At 45.0% G+C, this 25,461-nt stretch overlaps 1 protein-coding gene across 1 annotated transcript in view; it reads left to right on the top strand.

Annotated features, from left to right (window-relative positions):
- LOC126100377 (L-dopachrome tautomerase yellow-f2-like) overlaps positions 1-25,461 on the top strand; it is a 125,787-nt gene that overhangs the window by 90,709 nt on the left and 9,617 nt on the right. Inside the window, exons 4-5 of the mRNA XM_049910985.1 lie at positions 7,711-8,070; positions 20,745-20,985. Coding sequence (XP_049766942.1) covers positions 7,711-8,070; positions 20,745-20,985 — 601 coding nt within the window. The remainder of the gene's footprint in view (positions 1-7,710; positions 8,071-20,744; positions 20,986-25,461) is intronic.

Raw genomic sequence — 25,461 nt, forward strand, 5'->3', positions numbered from 1 at the left:
CAATTGTAAAGGGCAAAAAGTACAAGATAACCGAGAATCCCACACTTCAGTGACACCTTTTACTGTGTAACAGTTCACAAATTAATGCGAATGTAGAGGCATACACTAAGCTAATAAAATTATGTGTCATGTGTACATTCTCCTTTATTTGTTTCATTTGTCGCAGTAATACACTCCTGGAAATTGAAATAAGAACATCGTGAATTCATTGTCCCAGGAAGGGGAAACTTTATTGACACATTCCTGGGGTCAGATACATCACATGATCACACTGACAGAACCACAGGCACATAGACACAGGCAACAGAGCATGCACAATGTCGGCACTAGTACAGTGTATATCCACCTTTCGCAGCAATGCAGGCTGCTATTCTCCCATGGAGACGATCGTAGAGATGCTGGATGTAGTCCTGTGGAACGGCTTGCCATGCCATTTCCACCTGGCGCCTCAGTTGGACCAGCGTTCGTGCTGGACGTGCAGACCGCGTGAGACGACGCTTCATCCAGTCCCAAACATGCTCAATGGGGGACAGATCCGGAGATCTTGCTGGCCAGGGTAGTTGACTTACACCTTCTAGAGCACGTTGGTTGGCACGGGATACATGCGGACGTGCATTGTCCTGTTGGAACAGCAAGTTCCCTTGCCGGTCTAGGAATGGTAGAACGATGGGTTCGATGACGGTTTGGATGTACCGTGCACTATTCAGTGTCCCCTCGACGATCACCAGTGGTGTACGGCCAGTGTAGGAGATCGCTCCCCACACCATGATGCCGGGTGTTGGCCCTGTGTGCCTCGGTCGTATGCAGTCCTGATTGTGGCGCTCACCTGCACGGCGCCAAATACGCATACGACCATCATTGGCACCAAGGCAGAAGCGACTCTCATCGCTGAAGACGACACGTCTCCATTCGTCCCTCCATTCACGCCTGTCGCGACACCACTGGAGGCGGGCTGCACGATGTTGGGGCGTGAGCGGAAGACGGCCTAACGGTGTGCGGGACCGTAGCCCAGCTTCATGGAGGCGGTTGCGAATGGTCCTCGCCGATACCCCAGGAGCAACAGTGTCCCTAATGTGCTGGGAAGTGGCGGTGCGGTCCCCTACGGCACTGCGTAGGATCCTACGGTCTTGGCGTGCATCCGTGCGTCGCTGCGGTCCGGTCCCAGGTCGACGGGCACGTGCACCTTCCGCCGACCACTGGCGACAACATCGATGTACTGTGGAGACCTCACGCCCCACGTGTTGAGCAATTCGGCGGTACGTCCACCCGGCCTCCTGCATGCCCACTATACGCCCTCGCTCAAAGTCCGTCAACTGCACATACGGTTCACGTCCACGCTGTCGCGGCATGCTACCAGTGTTAAAGACTGCGATGGAGCTCCGTATGCCACGGCAAACTGGCTGACACTGACGGCGGCGGTGCACAAATGCTGCGCAGCTAGCGCCATTCGACGGCCAACACCGCGGTTCCTGGTGTGTCCGCTGTGCCGTGCGTGTGATCTTTGCTTGTACAGCCCTCTCGCAGTGTCCGGAGCAAGTATGGTGGGTCTGACACACCGGTGTCAATGTGTTCTTTTTTCCATTTCCAGGAGTGTAATTCGTGAGTGATATCCCAGCAGGTGGCTGCGGATTTACATTGATTGGCGGCAGCTGTTGTGTGCCCCACGTGACTTTCCCCACTCTCCGCTCTGGTGCGGTAGTGGGGGTAGCGTGCTCGCGCTGCTCCATGCTGCTCGCGCCTTGCTGCTAACAGCTTGCTCCGCGAGCACGTATATTGTGAAGCCCTGTTGTAGTGGTTCATTTGCGGTCATAAAACTTTAGTTGAGTTTTTTGTCTATTTTCATTTTATGTTTAAAAAGTCCCTGTTTTTCTGTGTCACCCTGTACCGGAATCGGTCGATAACAATGGATGAATTAAAGCAGTAAATTGAAGTCGAAATTTTCCTGAATCATCCGAATACTCGCAATACTTTCGTATTTATGCAGTTTACTACCTCTCTCTTGCACCACTCGGTTCGATTATATAAACTGGTTTGCGTATTACCGCTATGTGTAGTTTCGAGCTGGATTGTTTCACCAAAGAAAACACAAGCTACCATCAAAAGCGAACGAGAGTTCTCTCTGGTGTAAGCGATGGTCGTGTTCTCTCCGCATCCGCTTGTGTTAGTTCGTATTCCCTTGCTTCTCTCTCTTTTATCGAACCATCAAACGAAGTTCAAGTCCTTTCCGCTTCGGAACTTTCAGTACAGAAACTACTTTTATTGTTGTTGGCATGAGTAACATTGCTGATAAAAGAATATAGATAGCATACATGTTTCTGTCATCCAAGAAATCCGCAGCACAAATGCCGAAGGACTCATAGGCAGGAGACATGAGAAAGGTTATAGATTCAATACAAGCTTACATCAGGCAGGAACGAAGTGAATAGACACAACCTTTGTAATTCTTTTTCTTACAAAGGAAATAACAAATTTCCTTGAAAATAAACAAGCGTGAATGTACATTTATTACGCAGATTAAAATAAAAATTAACGTTTGCTAATGTGTCATTGTTATGTTAGAGGCTGTGGGTGATAAAGGAAAACGGTTTAGCTGTGTTCAATCAATCTATCCTCCAACAAACTAGATAGCAGATTTTATCAAGTAAGTCATATGTACATTTCGCATTTCATTAATTACATTTTATTGACGCTGTCCACCTTACACGTACAGTACTTTAATAAAACCCTTGAAGTGCCTCGCATGTGGGTCGTACGGTGACCAAGAGGATCAAGTCAGAATAGGAGAATTTGAGAGAAATGGACATAAAGTTTTTGTTGAATAATTAGTTACAGGAAAAAGTTTACACTATTTAAAGTATTTACATGATAAAGTATCTTCTATGTCATGTATTCACATATTAAACTTCCTGGCAGATTAAAACTGTGTGCCGGACCGAGACTCGAACTCGGAACCTACGAGCCTCGGTCCATCACTCAGTTATAAAATTTTGTATTTCAGTTAAAATTTTGTATTTGAGGGGATCCACAGCCTCCAGATCTTAATAAACGTAAACACAGTTTTAATTTGCCAGCAAGTTTCATACCAGTGCACACTTTGCTCTAGAGTCAAAATTTCATTCTGGTATTCACATAATTCGTATGGGTGAATGTATCATTACATGCTATCATGAACAGAAAAGTAAAATTTTGGAGTTGATTCTTTTGCACATTGAGTGTATAATACTTGTATATTCCTTTTTATTCAGGTCTGCAGGTTTTCTTACGGAAACAACAATGAAAGTACGTTTCTTGAATTTATAATTATAATTTTATTTCCTATGTCGACTTACAGTATAACTAACATTTCCAAACAGGAAGTTATACAGCTCAAATTCAAGGGATTTTCGTCTGCTCGCTGTTGCAATGCTGAGGAAGCACTTGAGACAGTGACACACCATTGGAAAAATGGTGATGCGTACGCTGTGTATCTAGCAGTAAATCATCCACGCGCTTTTTCTTCGCTTTTGTTACTGGTACACATTTGGTATAAAGAGGACCCTGCAGGATGTCACAAAAGTATGTAATTGGATGGCGAGGCTTCCTTATTGCATCAACTTCGGCAAACAGCACGTCAGGGTTCAAAGTCCGCTTACAAAGTAGGGTAAAAGGAGATTCTAGTGCATACTGTAATCATCTCATAATCAGACATTTGCTACAATAACCATCAAGATCGCTGATATTCCGGTGTGTTATCTTCCATATCTTCAGATGAATCACTCATAATCAACAGTCCGCTTGAATTAGATCTCATGCATCGATAAAACAAACCGTGCACAGTGTGACAATGAATATCTTCATATTGTGCCCCCTTAAATTCCAGGCGTGGGGGCGTTTTACCAACAGGTGGATGGCTATTGGATCCCCACTGGCGCCATATATTGCCAATCTATGCGTGGAATACTTCCAGGATATCGCCTTGGAAACAGCACGCCTTAAACGCAAGGTCTTTTATCGGTACGTGCACGATACTTTCACGGTCTGGCCGCATGTCGGAAAGAATCTAATGAAATTTCTCAGTCATCTGAACAGCATACAGGAGAACATCAAGTTCACAATGGAATTGGAAGAAAATAGGTGCCTACCCTTCCTCGATACCCTAATAAAGAAAACGTCCGGCACTCTAGGACACGGTCTACCGACAGACCTGTACCTCAACGCCAACAGCTGCCATGACCCAGCACAATGGAAATCCGTGTCCGCAGAGCTCATGACATATGCGACAAGGACAGTTTATCAACTGAGATTCAGCACCTGAAGAAAACCTTCCAGAAGGATGGCTACCCCGAATCGCAGATTAGACGTGCTCTCAAGATGAACAAGAATAAGAAAGAGGACCTTCAAGAAGAAGAGACAAACAAAGGTCGGCTGTTCCTCCAGTACGCAAGGCCGCCCACGGCCAGGATACTGGAGAAGTATAAGATAAAAACCATCTTCAGTCCTCCACCAAATATCAGAAATATGCTGGGCTCAATGAAGAACAACTTGGGTCTAAGAACACCGGTTGTCTAAGGCATTTCTTGTGAATGTGGAAACCAATATATCGGAGACTCGGCGTTGCATCACACAACGTATCTCTGAACATGTGAGAAGCGTTCTCCTCGGACAAAAGGAAAAAATCCGCGGTAGCGGAGCACAGACTCAGTGAAGAACACACGTTTCAATTTGAACAAACCAACAGACGAGTAGAGCGAAAGGTTTCTGGGACTGTTATTAAAGAGGCAGTGGAGATACGGGTCAGTGATAACCTGGTCAACCGGGATAGCGGCTTCCAACTCAGTACCGCGCGGATCACAACATTAGCGAGAATAAGACGAGAGCGCACCGTTGGAGGCAGGTCAGTGGCGGCGAATCGAATAAACAGGCCGCACACAGACGAGACGCCAGGACTCGGCGTCTGCAGCTCCACCCCCCCCCCCCCCACCACCACCACCACCCACCGCCGCTCCGATTCCTCTCGCACCAGATTGGCCCAACCGGCACCGAGGATGCAGAGAAACCTGTGGTCCAGTGGCTATAAAGATCCGGACGAGACGTGAACCTGACACTTCGCCTGATGATGGCAAGTAAGAAACTTGCTGAAACGTTGCTGGAGAACGATGCATTGACTCGACTCTCAACCTGAGAAGATTTTATCATCGAGATTCGCCAAGAAAGCCTACATTCTCATAAAAATATTAGTCCGCTCTCTCAAGACAGGACATATTTCAATTTGGAACTTTTTCTCCACGATAACGCCCGTGCGCACACGGCATTAAGTGTCAGGCAGTTTTTGGTCAAAAACCAAATGACAAAGGATCTTCATCCGCTCTGCACAGCTGACCTGGCTCCACTTTGCTTTTTTTATTCCCAAGAATGAAAAGGAAACTGAAAGAGAAACTTTATCGAGACATAAAAAAGTGGAAAAAATTGCTGAAGGCCTTAAACAACACAGCTTCAGAGATGGCTAAACACAGTGTCCACCAAGAAGCTGGGACAAGTGCAGTAACCATGATATATTTTCAGTAGGAAGAAACGGTCAAGGTTGCAATGGCAGAAGAAGTTTTATTGACGTGTTTCACCTTTTTGGGACATCCTCACAATTTCTATATGTGAAAAATACAGAAAAACAGATTAGGAGTATGGTCTTATCTAGCATGAGAAGACAGTAAAAACTTTTTTAAAAAGTTCTATAAAAGCACCAGAGTGAAGGGGCTTACTAGGAACTGCGGGTAACACATTTAGTCATAAGTAGCAGAATGCAAAAGTAAAAGAATTTTTAAGAAACGTTGACCTATAGTTGCAACGAAGAGCCAGATTCGTAGTAGAACCGTGAAAGAGCATAGCTGCATGCCTTCGCAGCAGATTATAATCGTCGTCTCTCTCAAAGTTCCGCTACCAAAATCTAGGACAACAGTTAGTTTTTTCTTGCAGAAGTTATGAAGATGCCTCAAAAAGGCGAAACGCATCAATAAACCTTCTGCTCTGATTACAACATATTTTATTTTCCTACTAATGATGGACAGTATTTTGAAGGTGTTTAAGTTTTGAAAATATTCCGTCAAACACACGATTTTTTGTAAAACTACTCTCGTTATTTTTTAGTCCCCCCGCACCCTTGCATATTTTTCGACACACTATCCACACCGCGCAACTGATATAAGTACATGTTTTGCAAATCAAACTGCCTTTTCCTGCTGCTAGTTAGTTTATTTATTCCATACGCGTTTCGCCTTCTCCTGTTCTAAGGCATCATCAGTGGGATCTATAACGATACAGTTTTGTTAGTTATAGATTATCAAACAGTTCACTTTTTGTAAAAAAAAAGTAATTACTTACGATTTGCTGATCTGCGTTTCCTCACATCTGCTCTGAAGGTCGCACTGACACTTTTATCACTGCCATATAGTCACATCTTTGTGTTCTCGCCATCCACACACTGTTCACCATGTTTCTCACTCTTTTGTGTGGTGAGAAACATGGTGAACAGTGTGTGGATGGCGAGAACACAAAGATGTGATTATATGGCAGTGATAAAAGTGTCAGTGCGACCTCCAGACCAGATGTGAGGAAACGCAGATCAGCAAATCGTAAGTAATTACTTTTATTACAAAAAGTGAACTGTTTGATAATCTATAACTAACAAAACTGTATCGTTATAGATCCCACTGATGATGCCTTAGAACAGGAGAAGGCGAAACGCGTATGGGATAAATCCACTAACTAGCAGCAGGAAAAGGCAGTTTGATTTGCAAAACAAGTTCAAAATGGCTCTGAGCACTATGCGTCTTAACTTCTGAGGTCATCAGTCGCCTAGAACTTAGAACTAATTAAACCTAACTAACCTAAGGACATCATACACATCCATGCCCGAGGCAGGATTCGAACCTGCGACCGTAGCGGTCGCTCGGTTCGAGACTGCAGCGCCTAGAACCGCACGACCTGCAAAATAAGTATTTATATAATTGCGTAGGCTTCCACGGCCAGAGTCAGTCGACATAAAAGTTTTCTGGGTTTGGTACCACGTCATAATGTGAAAACTACTGCTGCTATAGAAAAACCAACGTTTCGGCCACGATTGCAGCGGCCTTCTTCTGGCTCTAATGGTGCGTTCTAGCTATGCAGTGTCCTTTATATTTTGTTGTTAATGTTCACTGCGTATGGAATTACATCATAATTTTAAAAAGGTAGATAGTTGCATTGGTCACTTAAGGAAGAAGGAGAGGGAACTTTATTTTAATAGGTGATTATTTTAATAGGTTATTATTAAAATAAAGTTCCCTCTCCTTCTTCCTTAAGTGACCAATGCAACTATCTACCTTTTTAAAATTATGATGTAATTCCATGCGCAGTGAACAACAAAATATAAAGGACACTGCATAGCTAGAACGCACCATTAGAGCCAGAAGAAGGCCGCTGCAATCGTGGCCGAAACGTTGGTTTTTCTATAGCAGCAGTAGTTTTTTACATTATGACGCGGTACCAAACCCAGAAAACGTTTATGTCGCAGTATTTATATGCTTGCTGCGGAGGATGGCAACACAAACAAACTTAATATTATAAGTCTTTTGGTGTCCCTGACAGTGGTAGTCTGTACAATCGCAAGCAAATTACCCTACATTTATCGATTTAGACATTCCAGATACTGTGGATCTGCACTGCTTTACGTGCTGACGCGCGGCCCTGTGCCCGCAGCTACTACCTGAAGGAGGCGGACTACCGACCGGACTCGTTCTTCGCGCACATCGCAGTGGACGTGACGGCCGACAGGTGCGCCGAGGCGTTCGCCTACCTGCCGGACCTGGGCTCCTACGCCATGGTGGTGTTCGACCTGGCGCGCATGTCGTCGTTCCGCGTGCAGCACCACTTCTTCTACTTCGAGCCGCAGCACGGCGACTACCGCATCGCCGGGCTGGACTTCCAGTGGCCGGACGGCGTCTTCTCGGCGGCGCTGTCGGCGCCCGACCCCGCGGACGGCGGCTTCCGCACCCTCTACTTCCACGCGCTGTCCGCCACCACCGAGTACGCCGTCTCCACCAGACTCCTGCGCAACAGGTTGGTCCACTCTGCCCCACAGTGCATTACGTGTGCCGAGACATTAAAAATGGCCAAATGATTTGAGAAACGAATTGTCTGAAAGCAAGAAATAAAATACACTACTGGCCATTAAAATTGCTACACCACGCAGATGACGTGCTACAGACGCGAAATTTAACCGACAGGAAGAAGATGCTGTGATACGCAAATGATTAGCTTTTCAGAGCATTCACACAAGGTTGGCGCCGGTGGTGACATAACGTGCTGACATGAGGAAAGTTTCCAACCGATTTCTCATACACAAACAGCAGTTGACCGGCGTTGCCTGGTGAAACGTTGTTGTGATTCCTTGTGTAAGGAGGAGAAATGCGTACCATCACGTTTCCGACATTGATAAAGGTCGGATTGCACCCTACCGCGATTGCGGTTTATCGTATCGCGACATTGTTGCTCGCGTTGGTCGAGATCCAGTGACTGTTAGCAGAATATGGAATCGGTGGATTCAGGAGGGTAATACGGAACGCCGTGCTGGATCACAACGGCCTCGTATCACTAGCAGTCGAGATGACAGGCATCTTATCCCCATAGCTGTAACGGATAGTGCAGCCACGTCTCGATCCCTGAGTCAACAGATGGGGACGTTTGCAAGACAACAACCATCTGCACGAACAGTTCGACGACGTTTGCAGCAGCATGGACTGTCAGCTCGGAGACCATGGCTGCGGTTACCCCTGACGCTGCATCACAGACAGGAGCGCCTGAGATGGTGTACTCAACGACGAACCTAGGTGCACGAATGGCGAAACTTCATTTTTTCGGATGAATCCAGGTTCTGTTTATAGCATCATGATGGTCGCATCCGTGTTCGGCGACATCGCGGTGTACGCACATTGGAAGCGTGTATTCGTCATCGCCATACTGGCGTATCACCCGGCGTGATGGTATGGGGTGCCATTGGTTACACGTCACGGTCACCTCTTGTTCGCATTGACGGCACTTTGAACAGCGGACGTTACATTTCAGATGTGTTACGACCCGTGGTCCTACCCTTCATTCGATCCCTGCGAAACCCTACATTTCAGCAGGATATTGCACGACTGCATGTTGCAGGTCCTGTACGGGCCTTTCTTGATACAGAAAATGTTCGACTGCTGCCCTGGTCAACACATTCTCCTGATCTCTCACCAATTGAAAACCTCTGATCGATGGTGGGCGAGCAAGTGGCTGGTCACAATACGCCAGTTACTACTCCTGATGAACTGCGGTATCGTGTTGAAGCTGCATGTGCACCTGTACCTGTAAATGCCATCCAAGCTCTTTTTGACTCAATGCCCAGGCGTATCGAGGCCGTTATTACGGCCAGAGGTGGTTGTTCAGGGTACTGATTTATCAGGATCTATGCACCCAAATCATGTGAAAACGTAATCACATGTCAGTTCTAGTATAATATATTTGTCCAATGAATACCGATTTATTATCTACATTTCTTCTTGGTGTAGCAATTTTAATGGCTAGGTTACAGTAACATTTGAATGATGCAACACCGACAAAGATCCCCTAATACTATTTGAGATTCTAAGTCAAACACTGAAGTTTAAATTTTCAAGTGGCACATCAAAAAATGGTTTAAATGGCTCTGAGCACTATGGGACTTAACATCTGAGGTCATCAGTCCCCTAGAACTTAGAACTACTCAAAGCTAACTAAGTACATCACACACAGCCATGCCCCAGGCAGGATTCTAACCTGCGACCGTATCAGTCGCACGGTTCCGGACTGAAGCGCCTAGAACCGCTCGGGCCACCGTTGCCAGCTAGTGGCACCTCATTTGCTGTACGTAAGAGGGGCGTTCAGTAAGTAATCAAGCGGTTCCTTTTATTGAGGATTCCAATACACCACATTATCTTCCCACTCCTTTGGTCGCAAAACCCTATTTTTCACCTTCCGGGGAGGGCTCCTATGCCACATCGAAGCCAACGTCTTGCTTCATCAATAACCTTCCTATCATCCATGTACTTCTTCCCGCAGAGTGCATTGGCCCAAACAGAAAGGTGTGAGATCTGGGCTGTAGGACGGATAAGGAAGACGAGTCCAATGAAGTTTCGTGAGCTCCTCTCGAGGGTCTATATTTGTGCGAGGGCTTGCGCTGTCATGGAGAAGGACCAGGTCGTTTGAACTATTCTGGCGACGAACACGCTGAAATGGTTTCTTCACTTTCACTTCAACAGACTTCAAAGTTTATCGTTGTACCATGAGGGAGTGCATCAAATAGAATAACCCCTTCAGAATTCCAAAAGCCCGCCGGCATGGCTTTACCACCAGAGGGTGTTGTTTTAAATTCTTTTTCGGGTGAGAGGTAGTGTGGCGGCACCCTATGGATTACCGTTTTGTTTTCGGTTCGAAATGATGAACCCATGTTTCATCGCCGGTGATAATGGTCACCAAAAAATTGTCACAATCAGCGTTGTAACGTGCAAGCAGTTTAGCACAAATGGTTGTCCATTGCTCTCTATCGCATTCTGTTGAGGGACGGAGAGGACACCGATCTTTGAGTGCCCCAACTAGAGGACAAGTGTGTCAGCCCTACCAACAGAGACGTCCAATTGTGCAGCGAGTCGTGTTTGGTTGTGATCCGTGGATCAACTCGAATGAGAGTGTCCGCACGTTCCAACGTTGCAGGAGTTACAGCTGTGTGCAGCCGTCCGGCACGAGGGAGATCAGATAGGTTATCTCGTTGCGATGATGACAGGGGTCTCGTCCAACGACTCACCGTGGCTTTGTTCACTGCCAGGTCTCCATACACATTCTTCAGGCGCCTAGGTATATCTGCGATGTTCTCGTTTTCTGCCAAAAGAAACTCAATGACAGATCTCTGCTTGGAAAGCACCTCTGTCACAGACGCCATTTTGTAGGCTACCTGTAGCGCCTCCACCTATTGGAACATTATGAAACCTTACGGGCTGAAGAGGGAATATTCCACGATATCCCACGACAAATTTCGGGTTTTTCAACCAAAATTAGCTGAGGAAAAAAGTGTTGCATTGCTTATTTCACACCAAAAAATTTCGAGCACCATTCTATGACACGTCAAGCGTTTCTCTAATCCGTTTCATTGATTACTTGTAGACAAATCATTTCACAAAACATTTCACGGTTTAAAAAAAGTTATTTCAAAATTGTTTCTTGACCGTTAAATATCGCGTAAATTGAACATTTTACGGGAAATATAGCTCTATACCGTGGAGAAACGAACCTATTCACACTTCATTTATGAAATATTCCATTTTTTTTTAAATCATTACAGAGAATTTCTTACATATCCAGATTACTTTGAAGTAGTTACATACACCCTCTTCAAATTTTTAATTTATATTCATAGCAGTTTTCGCTGGGCAATGATGTGTCAATGAATCAGTGAGACCTTGCTGCACCCTCCTATGGGTTTATTTTATAAAACCAGTGAAACAAACTTTTTTATTTCTAACAGAGGAGCCAAGTTTTCATAGATTTAGCTTCAAAAATGCTTCCATAACGGAATACTTCCACAAAAACAATCATCGCCTGTTCACTGCCATACGGGTTGAATTTCCAAAAACAGTGAAACACGTATTTTTTTATGTATTACTGAGACTCCAAATACAAGTGTTCTTGGGTTTAGCTTCAAAATGACACATTTTGATAAACACTTTCATCCTCTATTTCACCCCCTTAAGGCTTGAATTTCCAAAAACGCTTAAACATTTTTTTTATTTGCAACCGAGAATTTAAATGTAAATTTTAAAATTTTTCCGCCGAATTGAACAGAGAATTTAAATATCAACTTTCATTGCTGTATCTTTAGAAATATTTCAATTGTTCTTTAATAACGATTTATTTTCACAAAAGACTTTCGTCCACCATTTCGCACCCACAGAGGGTTAAATTTCCAAAAACGCTGAAATACATCTTTCTTCAGAGACCAAATACCAATTTTCGTCGATCTAGTTTCAAAATTGCCTTAATAGCGCCAAATTTTCAAAAAGGGTGAAATTTCAAAAAATACTTTGTTAAACGACACCTACCGTGTGATGTCAACACCCTCTCCAAATTTCTGGTTTCTATCCTTAGCGGGTTGGGCTGGGCGATAATGAGTCAGACGGTCAGGGCATTTGCACTGCCAGTAATCTTTGGGTGTAAAATGGGAACAGGAAAAGGGCAACAACAATAAAAAAAATTATAAATGTTTGACGATATAAACATTACCCTATAAAAGCGTACAAAATATTATGAAGCCAAACAACCAACACTACAAGGTTATTTAACATTTTACAACGTGCTTATCCAAACAGTGAGCTACGCCGTCGATGGGAAAACAACGGCCTGCAGAAGGTCCACAGCCAAAATAATTTTTTTTTCTTTACAACGCGCGCCTATAATTCAGCATGATGTTCAAATGTACATTCATGCAAGGGGGCAGTAACACAAACGTAAGGCAATTTACGATCACAAACTCAAAGCAGAGAAACGTTGCCACACAGTTGTTAATAGCTCCCACAACACCGGGAGATTGGCCCCGCCAGACGACGACCGTTGCACTAACTAGATGAAAAATCTTACTTTCAGTGACGAAACCACCTTCTGAAGGTTATTGGCAGCCGCAGGCGAACTTCGTAGCTTCCCCAGCCCATTAACGAAAAAAAAAAAAAACGCACTGCAGAACGGTCGTCCAGGGCGAAATACTCGTCTCAACTGCCACGTCCGCCCTCAGCACGGCACACTGCGGCTCCTCCCAGCGGGCGCGCTAGCAGCGCGCTCATGTAGTCTCCGCAACGCCCTCTAGCAAAGCGCGGAAACTCCAAATACGAGTAAACCAAGGGAAAAGCAGTAACAGTGGCAAACGACACGGTTCAAGGGAAACCTGCAGAGGATCGACGCTTGGGACAGGGGTTGCCCTCTAGCAAAGCGCGGAATCTCCAAATACGAGCAAACCAAGGGAAAAGCAGGAACAGTGGCAAACGACATGGTTCAAGGGAGACCTGCAGAGGATCGACGCTTGGGACAGGGGTTGCCCTCCAGCAAAGCGAGGAAACTCCAAATACGAGTAAACCAAGGGAAAAGCAGGAACAGTGGCAAACGACACGGTTCAAGGGAAACCTGCAGAGGATCGACGCTTGGGACAGGGGTTGCCCTCTAGCAAAGCGCGGAATCTCCAAATATGAGTAAACCAAGGGAAAAACAGGAACAGTGGCAAACGACACGGTTCAAGGGAAACCTGCAGAGGATCGACGCTTGGGGCAGGAGTTGCCCTCTAGCAAAGCGCCGAAACTCCAAATACGAGTAAACCAAGGGAAAAGCAGGAACAGTGGCAAACGACACGGTTCAAGGGAGACCTGCAGAGGATCGACGCTTGGGACAGGGGTTGCCCTCTAGCAAAGCGCGGAAACTCCAAATACGAGTAAACCAAGGGAAAAACAGGAACAGTGGCAAACGACACGGTTCAAGGGAGACCTGCAGAGGATCGACGCTTGTCGCAGGGCTTGCCCTCTAGCAAAGCGCGGAAACTCCAAACACGAGTAAACCAATGGAAAAACAGGAACAGTGGCAAACGACATGGTTCAAGGGAGACCTGCAGAGGATCGACGCTTGGGACAGGGGTTGCCCTCTAGCAAAGCGCTGAATCTCCAAATACGAGTAAACCAAGGGAAAAGCAGGAACAGTGGCAAACGACATGGTTCAAGGGAGACCTTCAGAGGATCGACGCTTGGGACAGGGGTTACCCTCTAGCAAAGCGCTGAAACTCCAAATACGAGTAAACCAAGGGAAAAACAGGAACAGTGGCAAACGACATGGTTCAAGGGAGACCTGCAGAGGATCGACGCTTGGGGCAGGGGTTGCCCTCTAGGAAAGCGCGGAAACTCCAAACACGAGTAAACCAATGGAAAAACAGGAACAGTGGCAAACGACATGGTTCAAGGGAGACCTGCAGAGGATCGACGCTTGGGGCAGGGGTTGCCCTCTAGCAAAGCGCGGAAACTACAAACACGAGTAAACCAAGGGAAAAGCAGGAACAGTGGCAAACGACACGGTTCAAGGGAGACCTGAGGAGGATCGATGCTTGGGGCAGGGGTTGCCCTCTAGCAAAGCGCGGAAACTCCAAACACGAGTTAACCAAGGGATAAACAGGAACCGTGGCGAACGATACGGTTCAAGAGAAACCTGTAGAATATCGACGCTTGGGGCAGGGGTGCCGCTTGACCCTCGACATAAACAAATGTAACGTATAGCGCATAAAAAATCGAAAAGACCCGTTATTGTATGATTACACAGTTGACAAACAGTAACCGGAAGCAATCATCTCTATTAAATATCTGGAAATAGGATTACAGGGTGATTTGACGTGGAATGTCCACATAAAACTAATTGTACGAAACGCATATGCCAAGCAGTCATAATGCTCAGTAAATGTACTCCACTACGAAGGAGAGAGTTTACTAAATCTTCTCTCAAATAATTGTTGACTGTTGCTCGTCGTTCCGATATCCATATTACACACAACAAAAAAAGTTTTGCATCACCTCGGTTCCGAGAGTTACGGAACCTGTACAGAAAATTGGAATCGAGATCAACATAAACACCATTTCCGCCATTTTTATTGCTCATGAGAACCACACATTGCATGTAGTACCACCATATAGCGAGACCTTAAGAGGTGGTGGTCCAGATTGCTGTACACTCCGGTACCTCTAATACCCAGTAGTACGTCCTCTTGTATCGATGCATGCCTGCATTCGTCGTGGCATACTATCCACAATTTCATCAAGGTACTGGTCCACATTGTCCCACTCCTCAACAGCGATTCGGCGTAGAGTTGTTGGTGTGTCACGTCGTCCATAAACAACCCTTTTCATTCTGTCCGAGGCATGTTCGATAGGGTCATGTCTGGTGAACATGCTGGCCTCTCTAGTCGAGCAATGTCGTTATCCCGAAGGAAGTCATTCACGAGATGTGGACGATGGGGTCGCCAATTTTGTCCATGAAGACGAATGCCTCGCCAATATGCTGCCTATATGGTTGCACTATCGGTCGGAAGACGGCATTCACGTATCGTATAGCCGTTACGATGCCTTCCATGACCACCAGCGGCGTACGTCGGCCCCACATAATGCCACCCCAAAACAGCAAGAAACCTTGCACTCGCTGGACAGTGTGTATAAGGCGTTCAGCCTGACTTGGTTGCCTCCAAACACGTCTCCGACTATTGTCTGGTTGAAGGCATATGCGACACTCACCGGTGTAGAGAACGTGATGCCAATTCTGAACGGTCCATTCGGCATGTTGTTCTTGTTTGTTGTGGTCTTCAGTCCTGAGACTGGTTTGATGCAGCTCTCCATGCTACTCTATCCTGTGCAAGCTCCTTCATCTCCCAGTTCCTACTGCAGCCTACATCCTTCTGAATCTGCTTAGTGTATCCATCTCTTGGTCTCCCTCTACGATTTGTACCCTCCACCCTGCCCTCCAATGCTAAATTTGTGAACCCTTGATGCCTCAGAACATGGCCTACCAACCGATCCCTTCTTCTAGTCAAGTTGTGCCACAAACTTCTCTTCTCCCCAATCCTATTCAATACCTCCTCATTAGTTACGTGATCTGCCCACCTAATCTTCAACATTCTTCTGTAGCACCTCATTTCGAAAGCTTCTATTCTCTTCTTGTCCAAACTATTTATCGTCCATGTTTCACTTCCATACATGGCTCCACTCTATACAAATACTTTCAGAAACGACTTCCTGACAAATCTATACTCGATGTTAACAAATTTCTCTTCTTCACAAACGCTTTGCTTGCCATTGCCAGTCTACATTTTATATCCTCTCTACTTCGACCATCATCAGTTATTTTGCTCCCCAAATAGCAAAACTCCTTTACTATTTTAAGCGTCTCATTTCCTAATCTAATTCCCTCAGCATCACTCGACTTAATTTGACTATATTCCATTATCCTTGTTTTGCTTTTGTTGATGTTCATCTTATATCCTCCTTTCAAGACACTGTCCGTTCCGTTCAACTGCTCTTCCAAGTCCTTTGCCGTCTCTGGCAGAATTACAATGTCATCGGCGAACCTCAAAGTTTTTATTTCTTCTCCCTGGATTTTAATACCTACTCCAAATTTCTCTTTTCTTTCCTTTACTGCTTGCTCAATATACAGATTGAATAACATCGGGGAGAGGCTACAACCCTGTCTCACTCCCTTCCCAACCACTGCTTCCCTTTCATGCCCCTCGACTCTTATAACTGCCATCTGGTTTCTGTACAAATTGTAAATAGCCTTTCACTCCCTATATTTTACCCCTGCCGCCTTTAAAATTTGAAAGAGAGTATTCCAGTCAACATTGTCAAAAGCTTTCTCTACGTCTACAAATGCTAGAAATGTAGGTTTGCCTTTCCTTAATCTTTCTTCTAAGATACGTCGTAAGGTCAGTATTGCCTCACGTGTTCCAACATTTCTACGGAATCCAAACTGATCTTCCCCGAGGTCGGCTTCCACCAGTTTTTCCATTCGTCTGTAAAGAATTCGTGTTAGTATTTTGCAGCTGTGACTTATTAAACTGATAGTTCGGTAATTTTCACATCTGTCAACACCTGCTTTCTTTGGGATTGGAATTATTATATTCTTCTTGAAGTCTGAGGGTATTTCACCTGTCTCAAACATCTTGCTCACCAGATGGTAGAGTTTTGTCAGGACTGGCTCTTCCAAGGCCGTCAATAGTTCTAATGGAATGTTGTCTACTCCCGGGGCCTTGTTTCGACTCAGGTCTTTCAGTGCTCTGTCAAACTCTTCATGCAGTATCGTATCTCCCATTTCATCTTCATCTACATCCTCTTCCATTTCCATAGTATTGTCCTCAAGTACATCGCCCTTGTATAGTCCCTCTATATACTCCTTCCACCTTTCTGCTTTCCCTTCTTTGCTTAGAACTGGGTTTCCATCTGAGCTCTTGATATTCATACAAGTGGCTCTCTTTTCTCCAAAGGTCTCTTTAATTTTCCTGTAGGCAGTATCTATCTTACCCCTAGTGAGATAAGCCTCTACATCCTTACATTTGTCCTCTAGCCATGCCTGTCGATCCTATTTTTGAGACGTTTGTATTCCTTTTTGCCTCCTTCATTTACTGCATTTTTATATTTTCTCCTTTCGTCAATTAAATTCAATATTTCTTCTGTTACCCAAGGATTTCTACTAGCCCTCGTCTTTTTACCTACTTGATCCTCTGCTGCCTTCACTACTTCATCCCTCAGAACTACCCATTCTTCTTCTATTGTATTTCTTTGCCCCATTCCTGTCAATTGTTACCTTATGCTCTCCCTGAAACTCTGTACAACCTCTGGTTTAGTCAGATTATCCAGGTCCCATCTTCTTAAATTCCCACCTTTTTGCAGTTTCTTCAGTTTTAATCTACAGTTCATAACCAATAGATTGTGGTCAAAGTCCACATCTGCCCCTGGAAATGTCTTACAATTTAAAACCTGGTTCCTAAATCTCTGTCTTATCATTATATAATCTATCTGATACCTTTCAGTATCTCCATGTATACAACCTTCTTTTATGATTCTTGAACCAAGTGTTAGCTACGATTAAGTTGTGCTCTGTGCAAAATGCTACTAGGCGGCTTCCTCTTTCATTTCTTACCCCCAATCCATATTCACCTACTATGTTTCCTTCTCTCCCTTTTCCTACGCTCGAATTCCAGTCACCCATGACTATTAAATGTTCGTCTCCCTTAACTACCTGAATAATTTCTTTTATCTCGTCATACATTTCTTCAATTTCTTCGTCATCTGCAGAGCTAGTTGGCGTATAAACTTGTACTACTGTAGTAGGCATGGACTTCGTGTCTATCTTGGCCACAATAATACGTTCACTACGCTGTTTGTAGTAGCTTACCCGCACTCCTATTTTTTTATTCATTATTAGACCTACTCCTGCATTACCCCTATTTGATTTTGTATTTATAACCCTGTATTCACTTGACCAGAAGTCTTGTTCCTCCCGCCACCGAACTTCACTAATTCCCACTATATCTAACTTTAACCTATCCATTTCCCTTTTTAAATTTTCTAACCTACCTACCCGATTAAGGGATCTGACATTCCACGCTCCGATCCGTAGAACGCCAGTTTTCTTTCTCCTGATAACGACGTCCTCTTGAGTAGTCCCCGCCCGGAGATCCGAAAGGGGTTCTATTTTACCTCCGGAATATTTTACACAAGAGGACGTCATCATCATTTAACCATACAGTAAAGCTGCATGCCCTCGGGAAAAATTACGGCTGTAGTTTCCCCTTGCTTTCAGCCGTTCGCAGTACCAGCACAGCAAGGCCGTTTTGCTTAGTGTTACAAGGCCAGATCAGTCAATCATCCAGACTGTTGCCCCTGCAACTACTGAAAAGGCTGCTGCCCCTCTTCAGGAACCATACGTTTGTCTGGCCTCTCAACAGATACCCCTCCGTTGTGGTTGCACCTACGGTACGGCTATCTGTATCGTTGAGGCACGCAAGCCTCCCACCAACGGACATCTGTAAAGCGCTGCATGGTGTCGTAGTTACAAAGATGGGCCTCGCCATGGATGTCGGAAGTGAAGCTGCGTATCATGCAAAAAATTGCGCACAGTTTGAGTCGTAACACGATGTCCTGTAACTGCCCGAATAGCATTATTAAACATGATGGCGTTGCTGTCAGGGTTCCTCCGAGCCATAATCCGTAGGTAGCAGTCATCCACTGCAGTAGTAGCCCTTGGGCGTCCTGAGCGAGGCATGTCATCGACAGTTCATCTCCTCCACGTCCGAACAACATCGCTTTGGTTTCTATCGTATTGTATTGTATGTTAACCGGGGACCTAGAAACGACGGAGAGGCTCCGTCCCCGCCGCTGCCGCACCACAACCCCACGACGACTACCGCCGTCCACTTCACCCCTTCGCCGCCCCACACCGAACCCAGCGTTATTGTGCGGTTCGGCCCCCGGTGGATCCCCCAGGGAAAGCCTCACAGCAGACGAGTGTAACCCCTATGTTTGCGTGGTAGAGTAATGGTGGTGTACGCGTACGTGGAGAACTTGTTTGCGCAGCAATCGCCGACATAGTGTAACTGAGGCGGAATATGGGGAACCAGCCCGCATTCGCCGAGGCAGATGGAAAACCGCCTAAAAACCATCCACAGACTGGCCGGGTCACCGGACCTCGACACAAATCCGCCGGGAGGATTCGTGCCGGGGACCAGGCGCTCCTTCCCGCCCGGAAAACCGTGCGTCAGACGGTACGGCCAATCGGGCGGGCTTCGCTTTGGTTTATCTGAGACGCCTGGCACAAAGTAACAATGCGGCCGCGATCGAACTGCGGTATTGACCGTCTAGGCATGGTTGAACTACAGACGACACGAGCTGTGTGCCTCCTTCCTGGTGGAATGACTGGAATCGATCGGCTGTCGGACCCCCTCCGTCTAATAGGCGCTCCTCATCCATGGTTGTTTAAGTCATTGGGTGGGTTTAGTGACATCTCTGAACAGCCAAAGGCTCTGTGATATAATATTCACTGTCAACGTCTATCTTCAGGAGTTCTTGGAACCGGGGTGGAAAAAAAATGGTTCAAATGGCTCTGAGCACTATGGGACTTAACTTCTGAGGTCATCAGTCCCCTAGAACTTAGAACCATTTAAACCTAACTAACCTAAGGACATCACACATATCCATGCCCGAGGCTGTAGCGCCTAGAACCGGGGTGATGCAAAACATTTTTTCATGTGTACAAACTGATAGAGGAAATAAAGAAGACCCAAAGAAGAGCAGCGCATTTTGTCACAGGTTCATTCAGTAAGCACGAAAACGTCACGAAACTGCTCAGCCGACTGTAATGGCAGGTGCTACCAGAGAGGTGTTCTGCAGCGTGGTGTAGTTTGCTGTTAAAGTTCCGAGAGCGCACATTCCTGGAAGAATCACTCAGCGTAGTTGTTCCTTCTCCATATATCTCGCGAAGAGACCATGAAGGTAAAATCTTTCTTCCCGCGTACCACCCGCGACTGGAACAGCAAAGGGGGAAGCGACAGTGGTAGACAATTTGCCCTCTGTGACGTACCATAAAATAGCTTGCGGAGTACAGATGTATATGCAAATCTCTGAACGTCGCCCTCAGCTGGGTGTTAAACAGTGGTATGCTGGTGGCTATCTCAATTGCCCTGTAAGGTTTGTGTCAGATGGTTATGCACCGAAACTACATCTACATCTACATTTATACTCCGCAAGCCACCCAACGGTGTGTGGCGGAGGGCACTTTACGTGCCACTGTCATTACCTCCCTTTGCTGTTCCACACGCGTATGGTTCGCGGGAAGAACGACTGCCGGAAAGCCTCCGTGCGCGCTCGAATCTCTCTAATTTTACATTCGTGATCTTCTTGGGAAGTATAAGTAGGGGGAAGCAATATATTCGATACCTCATCCAGAAACACACCCTCTCGAAACCTGGACAGCAAGCTACACTGCGATGCAGAGCGCCTGTCTTGAAGAATCTGCCACTTGAGTTTGCTAAACATCTGTCACGCTTACCAATAACCCTGCGACGAAAGGCGCCGCTCTTCTTTGGATCTTCTCTCTCTCCTCTGTCAACCCGACCTGGTACGGATGTCGCAGCCATGGGAGCACTTGAGAATGGCCGGCGTTTGCAGGACCGCGGCTGGCACGACGCCCTGGTTCCGCTCCTTCCGGGCAGTGGGATCGCGCGGGCCCAGCGGCCAGTCTACGGGCAGCTTCCTGGACGAGGAGACGGGCGTGCTCTTCCAGATGGAGGTCAACAACCACCGCGTCACCTGCTGGAACTCGCGCACCGGCCTCCCCATGTCTCCCGCCACCATAGGCGTCGTCGCCCCTGACGACGGTCGCTCCTTCGTCTACCCCAGCGACATCAAGGTAACTAACCGACACCTGCGCTCCTGCTTGCCGCCATTGTTTAACAACGTCTTCACAAAGTTGCCTCACATACACGATTTTCAATAAAAATCAATAACCGCAAAAATGCTAGTAACTTGCAAAAATACAAAACAAGTGAGGTAAAATTCTAATAATTAAACGAAGCATTTAGATATTTTAATATTTTAAACAAATATGAGCTCGGTTGTGAGCTCTGCAAGATCCATGAGCTATTTTATATTTACGTGACAAACCCTAATTCTAGGGCTGTATTTTATTTTTGCCACATGGATCTATGCCGACAATTGTAAAAACGGCGATGGTACATTAGTCCTTACTAATGTAAAATTGCTATCTTCTGAAAAGGACAAATTTATATTTGTCGAAACCTAGGTAAAGAATTTCTTTATCCATTCCAACTGGTCGGCTGTTTATAATTTTATTATTATGAAACATTTAGACTTATTTGAGGAGCTTTATTATTATTGCACGAATTAGATTTCGAGTTATAAGTTCGTTTCCTACTACACAACTGATCCCAAAGATGGCAACCAAACAAGAATAAAAGTGTAAACTTTCTTAATCTATTGATTCTTGGTTCAAATGGCTCTAAGCACTATGGGACTTAACATCTGAGGTCATCAGTCCCCTAGACTTACAACTACTTAAACCTAACTAACCTAAGAACATCACACACATCCAAGCCCAAGGTACCGAGCGAGGTGGCGCAGTGATTAGCACACTAGACACGCATTCTGGAGGACGACGGTTCATCTACATCTACATGGATACTCTGGGAAACTCACTTAAGTGCCTGGCAGAGAGTTCATCGAACCACCTTCACAATTCTCTTTCATTCCAATCTCGTATAGCGCGCGGAAAGAATGAACACCTATATCTTTCCGTACGAGCTCTGCTTTCTCTTATTTTATCGTGGTGATCGTTCCTCTCTATTTAGGTCGGTGTCAACAAAATATTTTCGCATTCGGGGGAGAAAGTTGGTGATTGGAATTTCGTGAGAAGATTCCGTCGCAACGAAAAACGCCTTTCTTTCAATGATGTCCAGCCCAAATCCTGTATAATTTATGTGACACTCTCTTCCATATTTCACGATAATACTAAACTTGCCGCCTTTCTTTGAACTTTTTCGATGTACTCCGTCAGTCCTATGTGGTAAGGATCCCACACCGCGCAGCAGTATTCTAAAAGAGGACGAACAAGCGTAGTGTAGGCAGTCTCCTTAGTAGCTCTGTTACATTTTCTAAGTGTCCTGCCAGTAAATCCTGATTTAGCTTTTCCGTGCTTTCCCTAAATCACTCCAGGCAAATGGCGGAACGGTTCCTTTGAAAGGACACGGCCGACTTCCTTCCCCGTCCTTCCCTACTCGATGAGACCGATGACCTCGCTGTTTGGTCTCTCCCCCAAACAACCCAAGCCCGAGGTAGGATTCGTACCTGCGACCGTAGCAAAAGTGCGGTTCCAGATTGAAGCGGCTAGAACCACTTGGCCACAGTGGCCGGCTATTGATTCTTGGCTTGAGTTAGATTAAAGGGAGTCGTCATGATGTCACAAACTTGCAGCTGACGTCCGCCATTTTAGCTGCCCCAAACTTCAGCTTCTGTTGAAATATTTTTATCAAAAACGCCAGCTTGCGTCATTTACGGTTGTACTAATCTTTACACTCTAATTTTGTAAAGGAATCATATGGGCTCGTTGAAGAGAGATTTTCTTTTATATGCCGGTGCATGAAATGTGGTTGCACTGTTTACTTTTTCTGTAAAAGTTTTAATTCTGTCATTTGACTTTAGATTTCCTACTGGTCCAACTCGACAAGTTGTCTGGGTGAACGCTATGATTAAGGAAACACTGTAAACCGTCCAAACACAGCAAAATATGTTCTCAGCATTTTCGGGAGGGTAATATAAACCAAACATCAGTTTCGTCCGTCCGTATTAAGCGAAGCCTTTTCACATCGTTTACGTCTCTTCTTCGCCATTCCAAACGTATGAAAAGGAGAAAGTTACGTTGAGGCGAAATACATCGTATTAGTTGATCAAATATGCTTTTAACAATGTCTTAAAATAGCTTCTTGACGGTGTGTTATTCACTAAAGCACTGAAAGGCTTTCTATTTGAAGCAGAACAAAAAGCAATCGTAAACAGCAATCTGCTAATTTTTTGGGTCATATTACGTGGTGTCCCCGACTTCAAAGCAACTTACAGCTTAAGTCCTTAATACCATCTCCCCTTATTATATTTTCATGGATTCCTGACTTAATGTATAAATGTTATCTCTGTTGAAAATCTTGACACAGTAACATTTCTTTTCTACCACATCCATTAGGAAATCATTTATAATAATTATGAACAACATACAGTGGAATAAGGCCATGTGAACAGCAATTTGTGTCGTTATCTACTCGTGAATGAAGGTATCCTGGTTTTGCTCCTATGTAGATTTTGTAACATTTTCTAAAATGGATGAAAAACTGAATAAAATCTGCTCGTTCAATAGCAATTGCGGGGATAGATAACCTTTATTTTTTTTATTTCTAAGATTTCGAATTGAGTGAGCATGCGACATTTCCCTCCACATGTAGGACTTCTACATCTATTATGTTTTTGTGGTTTTGGTTTAAGCACTGTTCGGCAAAGGCTGAATCTGGCTTCTTTAATCTCCAGCTTCTGTGGTGTTCTTTGAGCCTAGTACACATCGACATCCAAGTCTCTCCAGTATATAAGGACTGATACCACTTGCAGATGAACTTGTAAATCCCTCTTTTCATTATGACCGGATGTTTATCTTTTGAACTGAAGCAACATGTACCTAATGGCTGTCGGACATAGGGAAACAGAGTGAAACCCTTTGCCTTTAAAATGTTGCTTGGCCTATTAGACGTTTCACCTGTAGAGGATAAACGGCACCACTTCCTTTTCGGTCCTTGTACGTTGTTCATTGGGTACGATAGGTATCTGGCATGCTTCTTCAGTTTTTTATTGAGAATGTTCTCAATAATTTTGCGTTCAGATTCATTACTTGTAGCAAATGATTTATTGTATTACGTTTCTAGTCATAGTCTTCTGAGGATATTTGGACAGAAAAGAGACGGTGATTCCTGTGATAGAATGCTGCATGTTTGTAGGCTGTTGGCTGTTGAGAGGAAGTATGGATGAATGTGTCAGTGAAGGAGTATTTCTGGTAGATTTTAAATTTATGGTTGCTATTTTCTGTCTGTTAGTTGATATATAGAGAATTAGTGGGTGAATCTCTTGACTTTATGTTAGTATGCTACTGGTTCATATTTTCCAGGAACTTCTGGAGTTTCCTGATGGAATACTTTTCCATCCAAAAAATATCATCGGAATATCTGTACCTATACACAACATGTTTTCCACTGGTTCACTTTTAGGAAAATCAGACTCCTACTTCCCCACGAACATTTCTGATAGCAACGGGGATAAGGTTGAATTCATTGCCAGACGATGTGCTTTTTTTTTTTGTAGTAGCTGGCTTGAAATCACTTAACCACTGTGTTGCTGCACAGAAATTTCTGTCTTCCTGTTTACGTCATCAGCCTTCTGACTGGTTTGACGTGGTCCACTTCCAAACGAGAGCTCCTCTCCTGTACCAATCTCTTCGTCTCAATTATTTGTTGGATATATTCCAGTCTCTGCCTTCACATACCGTTTTATCCTCTATAGCTCCCTCTAGTACCATAAACGTTGTTCCTTGACGTCTTAACACATGTCGTATTGTACTGTCTATTCTTCTTGTCGAAGCTTTCCACATGTTCCTCTCTTCGCCGAGTCTGCAAAAAACCTCTTCATTTCTTACCTTGTCAGTGCACTTAATTTTCAACTTCCTTCTGTTGTATTACATCTCAAATGCTTCGATCCTCTTCTTTTCCTGTTTTCCTGAATTTTTCTAACAATGGATTCTTCGAAATTTCTTCCTCAAATTAAGTCCGACTTTTGATGCTAGTAGACATCTCTTACGAATGAATGCCCTCATTTTGCTATGCTAGTCTGCTTTTTATGCCCTCCTTGCGTCTTTCATCACTTGTAATTTTGCTTACAAAGGTAGTAGAATTCCTTCACGCCGTCTACTATGTGGTCCCTAATGCCGATGTTAAGTTTCTTGCTAATCTCCTTCCATGTTAATCCCACTCCTCTTTGATTTATGTCTTAGCTTCTTCGACGCGGAGACAGAACAATAGGGACAAACCACTACATCCTTGTCTCATGCCTTCATGATCGTCGCACTTTGTCGTTGGCCTTCCATTCTAAAGAGGTACATCTGACAAACAGCTCTTATGCCATGAAGGAAAGATGCCTTGGTAGGACAAGGCATTAGGCGGCTCGAAAAGACCTTCGAAATTCTCGGACTAACAAAGACTTACGGCTCTTTCTTTCTTCTGAAGATAAGCAGGAACCGTCCGTGTGCAAGACCGTCAAAGAAACAAGTTGAAATTTTCGT

This window comes from Schistocerca cancellata, chromosome 9 (assembly GCF_023864275.1).
Source record: "Schistocerca cancellata isolate TAMUIC-IGC-003103 chromosome 9, iqSchCanc2.1, whole genome shotgun sequence".
NCBI lineage: Eukaryota > Metazoa > Arthropoda > Insecta > Orthoptera > Acrididae > Schistocerca > Schistocerca cancellata.